Source organism: Vidua macroura, chromosome 1 (genome assembly GCF_024509145.1).
Source record: "Vidua macroura isolate BioBank_ID:100142 chromosome 1, ASM2450914v1, whole genome shotgun sequence".
NCBI lineage: Eukaryota > Metazoa > Chordata > Aves > Passeriformes > Viduidae > Vidua > Vidua macroura.
This window is the reverse complement of record NC_071571.1, coordinates 44,126,113-44,136,315: the sequence shown is the minus strand read 5'-3', so window position 1 is coordinate 44,136,315 and position 10,203 is coordinate 44,126,113. Positions and strand designations below refer to the sequence as shown.

Sequence of the window (10,203 nt, the reverse complement as noted above, 5' to 3'; positions counted from 1 at the left end):
TAATCTTTAAAGAATAATTTTAATAACGTCAAAGATCAAAGGAAGAAATCACAGGTTATGAAAATACTTGATTTGATCATCTTCTGTTGTTTAAATATCACCACAGAATTTGCATGACTGACACCAAAATCACAAGAATCAAGATTCTGTCTGCTGAAATTCAAATGTACTGATGGAGTTCATGCATATTTGCAAATACCAGGCATTTACAAAGACCATCAGTTTACTGGAACAAAACAATTGATGTGAATTAATTATTAAAAGAGAAATAAAATTATTTAACTTAAAGCATCCACTTCCAAGGTGCTGGCCTATGAAAAGCAGGTACACCATGACGAATAGGGAAAAAAAAGAAATAAAACAAACAAACCAACAAAAAAACCCCAGCAACTCAAACAAAAAAAAAATTAAAGAAAAAATTCATCATTTTAAAACCACATTCTGCACGCAGGTTAGTCAGAAGTTGTGGTTCCACCAAAGCAGCCTAAATTTCACATGTCCTTGTACTTATCAATTTACTCTTAAGTCTTCAGAGATATTTACTGCTATAGTGAAGCAGTAAATTGGCTTTCCAAGAGGGGACAGATGCAGGCTCCATGTTACTGCTGTTTGGACCAGCTGGCATTTGAATGCTCTCTTTCACAGTTTTTCTCACTGGTCCTGAAAGAAATCAACTGAAATTTTCTGAAAGTCACTTGCATTAAAAAATGAGGTTCACTCAATGCTGGCAGTAAGCCCAATGAAATTAAAATGATGCCTATACTCTAATAAGGTGATTAAAGAAGCTGAAAGTGTCTTGTCAATTGGCAGCTCTGACTTACGAGTTCACTTAAGTAAAACCAGTAAGGTAGTGGGGGTTGCACACCTTTTGTAGGCTCCTCTCTCCAATTGCAAAACATGGTAAAAAATAAAAGCATAGGAAGGTTACTGCAGTATAAGCAGACTACAAGGACTACATATTTACTAGGCTGATGGAAACATTACCTTCCAGTTGAGTTCAATTTCACAGTCCAAGGCAAATTTCAAAGCTCCAGCTTTTATTTTTAAAAAGAAATTCAGTATTTAACTGAGAGATTTTAAGAAAAAATATGTCTTTGAAGAATTTAAGAAGTTGCCTCACCTAAATAACTTCCCTTTTTCAAAGACTCGGTGTTAAACAGTACGGTTGGAGGGAAAGGGAAGCAAAGGGCAGAGGGGGGAAGATCAAGAAATACTCAAATCATTAGAGATGCCTCATCCATAGTTCTCTAACAAAGAGTGGGAGTTTATCAGTTTCATGTTGTAGGGTTGCATTGATATTAGGTTCGTCTACAAATTCTATTTCGCATGCCTGGGTGCTGCAAGGAGAGCGCTCCAGCTCCAACACCGTTATGTTGTTTGGCGCTGAGGCAACAAGTACATTCCTTGGAACATAAAGGGTCAGCTGAGGACCACGGGCTGGCCAGTAGCGACCAAGATTAAAGCCATTGATCCAAATTTGCCCCTGTTAAGAGAGAAAGAAAAAATAACGACGTTTTAATAATCTGTCAGAGGTGAAATGACAAAATAGACATAAGCATAACATTCTTGATATAGTAACTGAACTCCCTTCACCTTCCAGTTTGATTGAACACAAGGATAGAAAATCTGTACAAGAAAATGCTAATGACAGTCAAAAGAACTTAAATTCCCTGAGCATTTAAAGCCGTCACTAATATTTAAAAATAAAGTGGTAAAACACTGCAGTAATTCCAAATATGACAATAATTAGAAAAACAACTGCAGGCTCCTTGCACTGATTTTTGCCTCAAGTTTATGACCAAAACAAATCTGAAAACTGTATTTGCTTGAAGCTAATTGTTAAAAGGAGAATGAAGTCACAGAAGAAAAAAGCAGATCCTAAGGCTCTTATGGTTCTCTTATGGTAAAGTAGAAGACTACATCACCTTGGTAGTCCCTGCTCTATGATTTCAAGGGCAAGATACAGATTGTCTAGACACATGAAATTCAGATCTCTCTTTTACTTGTAATAGCTTAGTTGACAAAAGTACTTGTGAAATCACACTGCAATAAAGTACTGTTGTACTTACACACAACCATTAGAAGTCTTGGGATCTGCTACTATTATTTTAAGTACAATGAAATTGTGGCATACGAATTCTTAAAATTGCTTTTTATAGTTGAGGTGGTCAGAACCCCTAGCTCAAAATACTGTACTAACATCATAAATACCTTAAATTCAAAATTTTTTTTAAAAAATGGGCAAGGAAAAAAGGGAAAAAGTCAAAACACTAATTTATCTATAGACACACTGAAGTAACATAAATGCAGATTTTTCCAAAAGTCCATGAATTGGCAGGCTGCAGAATGTTTAGTAAAACTGTAAACTGACTCCTACTGAGTTGAGCTGAGTCTTCATTCTTAAGCAAGACAGAGGGAGGATATACTGCTGATTTGCATAAATAATTTGCTTTTACTCCACCAAAGTGTCCTTTCACTGTATACCAAACAAGACGTTAGTGTCAAGAAAAAGGATGGAAACCCTCTTGCTTTGGTCTTTGGTAATCAAAACATAGAGGAAAACCAGACTAATGGCGCGGATGTACACTGATAAACATAATAATATTGTCTGAATCAGTGGAAAGTAGGACTTTTACTGCATTCAGTGATTTCTAAAGTTGTCTGGGATAGCTGAAATCAGAATATTTTAACATGATTTACAGAAGCACAAATATAATATAACAAGTATTGCTGTTCAAGCTGCTTTAGTGGTATTTTTCTAGTGTTTCCTTTTTCACATATTTATGAAAACAAGTTTTATGAAACTCACAAGAGAAACTTTTTCAGGAGTTAGTAAAATACAAATGTAGTTGAGTTATTTCACCTCTGTATCCACTTCCGTGGTATTAAGATCTTATCTTGCACTGTTCTGGCAAGGTGTTAATAACCTTGACCTCAAATGTTTGTTTTTTTTTTTTAAATCAAGTTTATCTTTAGTCAAGCTCACTACTTTCTGTAGTAGGTTTAGAAGAAAATATGGCATGAACGCAAACTCCCCTCACACAAGATGGATGAGTGAGTGTACCCACTAGACAGTGGCCCTCCTCTCACAGAGAATGACAGTAACCTGTGGGAAGTAGGTGTTTAGTGTGGGAATCAACTGCACTAGAGTTCTGATGCAGGAGATATGATCAGACAGGTCTCTGTTTCTGATCTGAATCAGTCACTGGCTGTAACTCCTTTTTCCAGTAAAGCTGACAACTTAAATTTCTCAACTCCAAACTGCCTTTATTAACATTGCAGTTTCTAAAGACTCCACACTCAGGAATTTGTATGCACCAAACAAGCAAATTATGATATTATATCTACTCATAAATATGCCCTAGACAAAATAAAAGAGGGAGGAACTTCATCTTTACTAGCAAGATTTCCTTTAGCAGGGACAGCAATTATAGCCCATGATTCCACAGAAAAGAACAGTTCTGACTCCAAATCCTCTTTTCTTTTGAAGAAAAAAAAAGTCCAATAAATCTAAATATTCACTCAGTGGCATGTATGCTTAAGGGCATTGTGATTCCTCATGTGGAGGGCAGAGTAAGTTTTATTACTACTGAAGGGTTTAAGAAGCCCTGAAGGCAAGCAAGCTACAACACAGGTTCATGACTGTTAATACTGCACCTTTCCTTCCAGGCTGTCCCTCATACTATATTCCTTGCCTTTTCAAAGGCAGAACCATCATTAGGACTTCAAGTTTTCTTGATAAGTGCTGCTTCTGTGGTTTTTCAACTACTCAGACAGGTGAATTTTAATTCCCATTGAGAATCCCACTCCACACTTAAGTAATTTACACAGTGCCATGCAAGGAACTAAGACCCACATACAGTGAGTAGAATTTATACCCATCTACCTTAAAGGCATTTGCTCATTTGTAAAGTTATCTGAAAGTCTCAGTTTCCAAGTATCTTACTTAAAACTCTCATCCAATCCATATAAAGCTTGAAGGATAAATTCAACAGCCAAACTTAAGCTCATCTGGAATCTCTCCCCAGGACTGCTTTACAGAGTATACAAACTACATAAAACAGAGGTTTCCATAGATCAGAGGAAAAGATTTCCACCAGTACCTAAGAATTCCTGGACTACCTTGTCATTTTAAATATGCCAGTTTGCCAACTGGCAGGTATGGCCACTTTGCTTCCTGAGGAAGATTTATGACTGATAGGGTCACAGAATTTACTAAAAAGGTCTAAGATTCAAGTTGCCACAAAAAAAGCTATTTTTTGAATTTTATTCAGTGATTGTGTGACATGCACATATACAAGAACAGGGACTAAGTCACACTTTCTCATCTAAGCTCAGTGTCAGCAACACCAAGAGCATGCAATGCATCACACTGCATATTATGAAGTGCAATTGTGCAATTGCATTGCATATTGTCAAGTGCTTTAACCACTACAATACTGGTAGTGGAGACAGATCAAAAGCAGCTCCTTCTCCCACTTTATTTTAATAGCAGTAAATTAATTGTTTCGGAAAAGAACAATTTTGCTACCTAACACTGCCACAGGCACTTCTCTAAAGCCTGGACTTAAACAGGCTTCCACGAGAGTAACACTCCAGTGCACACACTCTGCTCTCTGTGCCTCCTACCAGGAGCAGCTGAGCTGCTTCTCATCCATCCTGCATGCTGGTGGTTTCAGACATGGCACTGTGAAAACACACTCCTTCCTGCTCCTGAAGTGTCCTTCCTACACTCCAGCCCTGTGAGAAATTCCCATTGGCAAAGATCTGCCCACAAGCTTCTCACAGCAGTGCTCCCCGATCCATTCAGCCCAGGTACAGGTAACCTTCTCCATGCATCAGATCCATACCTGTGGCACACCACCAGCCACAGAGTCCAACACTTTATGCTTTGCAATAGGATCCATAGTTCCTAAAATAGCACCTCAAATATGACCCAAAAAAACCTGCACAACCAAATGCAGCACTTCTAAACAGCCTGACAGTTAATCTTTCTCACTGTTGAAAAACTTGGGTGGATTGGTTCCGTTGTTTTGGTTTTGGGGTTTTTTTTGTGATGCTCCACTTTCTAGATCAACATTATGTATCTTTTGAATATGTTTCCCTTTTCTTAATGTTTTATCCCCAGATTTACTTAAAGCAAAGAATCTATTTCTTAGTAATTTAAATAAATTTGCGACACCCACCTCTATGACCAATTTCTACCCATCTAAAAGAGGTGGACTTTGATTGTCCATGTAAGTTTCAGTAGCTTTCCAAATGGACTTTGAGGTTTTTACAGCAAAAAACTTGTACCTTTGTCCAACCAGGAAAATTGACATAGGTGTCCTGTGGCAAGTCTGGAATCCCTCCAGGAATTGAAAAAGTACCAGTGTAAAATGTAGGTACTTCGTAACTCAGTGCTTTGACAGCAGATCTCTTTGGGTGATGAAGGAGATAAATAATGTCATAGTTCACTGCTCCATCTATGTCTAGAGGATAGATTTCCCATCCCACAAGTATATCTTGAGCAAGAGTTAAATTTGAAACTAGACCCTAGGAGGAAGAAAAAAAAAACAACACAGAAATATAATTAGCTGATGTTATTGAAGCTATTTGGATGTAACTATAAATCAGTCACAAATAAAAACTGAATCAAAGTAACAGCTGGCTGCCTATCTGTGTATGAAAAAAACAAGCATCTGGTCTTCACCAAGTTATAAGTTGTTTTTTTTTTTTTTTTAAATAAAGAGCTTCATTTATTCTCTGTGAAAGATCTGTTCCTCTTCAGAGTTTCAGGCTTTGATACACAAGGGTTTTTTTTCAAATTCTTTTCCTGTACCTGGAAAAATTTCTGTTTTGCTTTTACATGGACATGATTCCAAAACTTGAGGCTTAATAAAAAGGAGAAGCAACATTAAATATCATTAAGCCTGAGATACCATCACTTGAAATACTGAGTCACTAACCCAAGATATTAACTTGCGCAATAGCAGAGAAAGTGGCACTTACTTCCCACAAATCTTCTCCAGATAAGATACAGTATCATAAAATCAATGCACATGCCCAGTTCAGTGAAATACTTTCAGCTTACAGTCAGCTTCAAGCCCATGGGATCCCATCTCATTTCTATAGGACCATGTATACAGTGGTTCACAGCACACTGGGGTACTTGCACACCGAATGCCAAAGCAAGGTAAGGACATAATTTAAGAAGAATGAAAATAACATCAAGTTACCCCTGCACACACCTAATTTTGTTACAGTAATAGTTCCTAAAGCAGTGTTTCAGTGCAATGCAAGGGGTTGGTTTTAACTGCTTGAATACACCCTGCATAGAAGTTGGTTTTCAGTGCAACACAAGTTATGTTGCAAACATCACATGTCAAACAGGAACAAGCAAAACCACAGTTTCCATGGCTTTGGAGAGCTTATACTATGTGTGTCTGCTGCAGTATCTCATAAGCATTGCACTGTCTCCCAAAGGCTCACCATCTGTATGAGCACTAAGTGGTTTTCTCTTCCTTTACCTAATGTCCACTCTATAGAACAGGAGTTTAGTTTGCTTATGTCAAAATAAAGTATCTGCAAGTGTCAAAAGTTAAGTGACAAAACTTTTCAATACAACCTAGACTCCACTCTGTCTAGCAATCAATTGAAATAATGCAACATAACTTTAGCCTGAACTTTCTAACTTGCCTCCCTAAGCTCATCGGTAGGCACTATGAACAGAGTGATTTTTCAAATTATATTAAGTACCTATGACACATTCTTACTTAGGTCTACATAAGAATACACATTCAATGATCCTTATCTGGAGAAGATTTGTAGTAAGCAAATACCACTTTCTCTGCTATTGTGCAAGTTAATGTCTTGGGCTAGTGACTCAGTGTACCAAGATGTGGATATAAATTTTCCGAGTAAAACTGAGATATAGGTGGCAGTGTGCCTGTGAAAAGACACATAAAATAACAGAAACCACACTCTTCCTTCCTTTGTGCTTTTAACAACATGACTTAGATCAACAGGATGTTTTAAAACCAAAATCCTTTCAAGATTCCTTCCCAAAAGCTAGATGCCTAGTTCAATTTCAAGCTCAAAAAGGTGATAAAACTCCAGCCAAACAAAACCCTGGCAACCTATCCTCCTTGCTAAAAAATGAAAGGCTTCACAAGACAGGAACCTCTTCCCCTCCCTGGATTTTCAAAAGCACATGGATTTTTAAAACCTAAGGTTTTAAACACTCAGTTTTCAAAATGAACACAACAGAGAGCATGAGGGATGGAGTCTACAGAAAGAAGCAATGCACATAGTCCAAAGCTACCCAAGGAAGGTTGCCTTTTCTACACAGAAAGGTACTGCTTTTAGAGGATTATTTTCACCATGGACATGGTCTCTTAAACCAGTTTTCACTCTTATATGGTTAAAAGGTGTAAGTGTGAATTTCAGCTCAACCACAGCAACTGAGCACCTCCTTAATCCAACCTCTAAACCTCTATTCCCTTACCTTAACACTAAGCATATAGGTTTCCTTATCATCTGGCCTGTTAATAAATAAAGAAATAAAAGCAATGTTTCTGCTGCCTCAACATGAAGGCAAAACACTGGGGTACCAGCTTCCTTCCCCTGCCACTCAGATAAAGGCAAAGTACCTTGAAGAGACAGTATGAACACAGTTGGCACTACTGCTACCTACTGCATCCTAATGATATCAAAAATCAAAAAGAAAAGGCATGCTGTGAACTGTACACAGCACAAACATAATACAAGACTCACCTCTACAGCACTCCTGTCTTTTATTGACTGTTATGCAGCACTGGGGATCCCATTAAGTCTAAAACCAGAAAAGTTTACTTTTTGCCCCTGCCCTTCCTAGTGCTACATTAGTGGTACCTCCACGGTATGGACTTTACATGGCAAGGGTTTGTTAGCAAGGGGAGCTGCAGTGGGGACTCTTCTGAGAAGATGCCAAAAGCTGCCCCATGTTAGACAAAGACAGTTCTAGCTAACTCTGGAACAGACCCACTGCTGAGCCCAGCAGTGATTCTGGGAACATCTCTCTGATGACATATTTAAGAATAAACTGAGTTCAAGTTGAGTTTGTTTTGACCATGACAGTAATTACTGAGTGATCCCCTTGTCCTTATCTTGAACTCATCACTGTATTTTTCTCCCCCTCTCCTGTTGGTGGAGGAGGAGTGACAGAATGAGCACAGCCAAGGTCAACTCATCACAGCCACTCATGCATGGAGGTGACAGTCCTGAAGTGTAGCACATATCCAGAAGCACTGGGAAGCTCTCTGGTAATTATCTTTGACACCTGGTCAGTCTGGGTGAACTGGCACTTTTGCACGCTGAAGTGCTCATGGACAGCCTTTCCCAGCCACACTCAGAGTACTGTAAGGGTACACTGCTGACAAATGAAATGGGACAAGAAGAAAGATACAACAGTGTATTTATGTACACATACATACATCTCTCCAGCCTCCAAAAGCAATCCCAGGATTCACAAGCCTCAAAGTGCAATCAAGTTCTGGACCAATTTCCAATTTTGGAAGTTTACAGAAACATTTTTGGAGTTTTTTTTTGAGTTTATAGAAACAATTTTAATATTGTTATCTACAAACTTAACCAGAAAATATTGTGGGTGACACTTTGGCTGACAATGTAAGTGTTGAAAGATGTCTATCAGCTTTTAATTTCATATTGATTTTGGTGACTGGAAAACTCAGATGGAAACTAGTGATTAGTTACATTTTAGGTAAAATTACAGCTGTCTAATCCTGACCTTTGTGCTCTTCCTAATTCACTACTTTCTTTTTAACCTGTGGAAAAGACAAAAAGCCATCACAACCAAAAACTCAATAGATTTTACTTACCTTAAAGTCATTATTGTATCTACCAAAGTTGACTCGGCCCATATTCTCTACCAAGATGTCCAGATTTGCTCCAGCCTGCCCAGTTATATTTATCTGAAGTGATTTGTCCCTTTCAAGGACACCCTGAGGTACCTATATGAATTGCAACAAGAAGAAGAAAACAATAACCACTGAAAACCAAAAATGCCCTGTTATTTGTTTTTTCAACTTGCATGAAGAGATTAAAAGTGACAAAGGAAAAAAAATGAGTAAAAAAATCCCTTTCCTCTCCACCTCCTGCATACACAAAGGGCTTCTACATCAACATTCACATTTCAGTACGTCAGCTGGATGTGATAGTGGGTTTTGATCCATCTGATTCACAAAAGCAAGTTCCCAAATTTAGTCCAGTGACTGAAAAAAATTTTGGCAGTATCACTGATTTAATCATTTGCTCAATCTTCCAATTATGTGTGCAACAATATTTAGTTTTATTTATTCCTATTCCCACAGCAGAAGGAAAGATGAGGTTGATCTAGACACAAAGGTGATGAGAATCAATATGCATCAAATATTAACTAAAAAATTGACTGTAAAATACATGAATTTATATTAACTCTCATTAAGCAAGGCCAAAACCCTGCTTATGGAAAGAAAGACAAAGTTTATATTCTGTACAATAAACCTTTTTTTTTTTTTTTTTTGAAACTATAGTTAGAAGCCAGTTTCATAAGGGAAGACATAGGCTCAGGCTTCCTCCTTCTTCCAACCTCAAAGGAAGAAATAAGAGAAAACTAATAATAAGATCTTCTCAAAAATTGCAGAAAGTCATCAAGTATATATATCAGTAACATATTCCATAAACCTGCAAGTAAATCTATTCTCTAGGTATTTTATTCACCTCAGTCATGAATATGTATCAACATTCAAATATGTCAAAAATGGCAAGACAATAGACGTTTTCTGAAATACTAATTTGAACATCTGGTATGCATCAAGTATATGCTTCCTTATTTTCATCATGTGATTAAATACGATCAGGGTCACTTTGGTGATCGGGAGAAAGGAGGGGAAAAAAAAACCCCAGTCTGCATCCTCGACTTTCGTGAAGGTCACTGATGTCAAAAATTAATAGCAGCAAACAGTGATTTTACCCCATCGACAGAGACATAGGCACGATCATGGACTCCATTTAAAGGTGAAGACAGTGGCGTTGGCTCCACACAGTTCTTTGGAAGTGTGGTTCTATACAGTACATATCCAAAATACTAGGAGAAGAAAAGAAAAAAACCCCAACAGGGTAATGAACCAAGTAATTTGTTGTTTCAATTCAGGTCATGAATTAAAAATACCGCACATTTCTGCC

At 37.7% G+C, this 10,203-nt stretch overlaps 1 protein-coding gene across 1 annotated transcript in view; it reads right to left on the bottom strand.

Moving 5' to 3' along the window:
* The window catches only part of GLB1 (galactosidase beta 1), a 41,939-nt gene continuing 31,736 nt past the window's right edge, over nt 1-10,203 (bottom strand). The window contains exons 13-16 of the mRNA XM_053973592.1: nt 9,992-10,105; nt 8,859-8,990; nt 5,296-5,535; nt 1-1,483 (exon numbers count right to left, since the gene is read on the bottom strand). Coding sequence (XP_053829567.1) covers nt 1,223-1,483; nt 5,296-5,535; nt 8,859-8,990; nt 9,992-10,105 — 747 coding nt within the window. The 3' untranslated portion in view covers nt 1-1,222. The remainder of the gene's footprint in view (nt 1,484-5,295; nt 5,536-8,858; nt 8,991-9,991; nt 10,106-10,203) is intronic.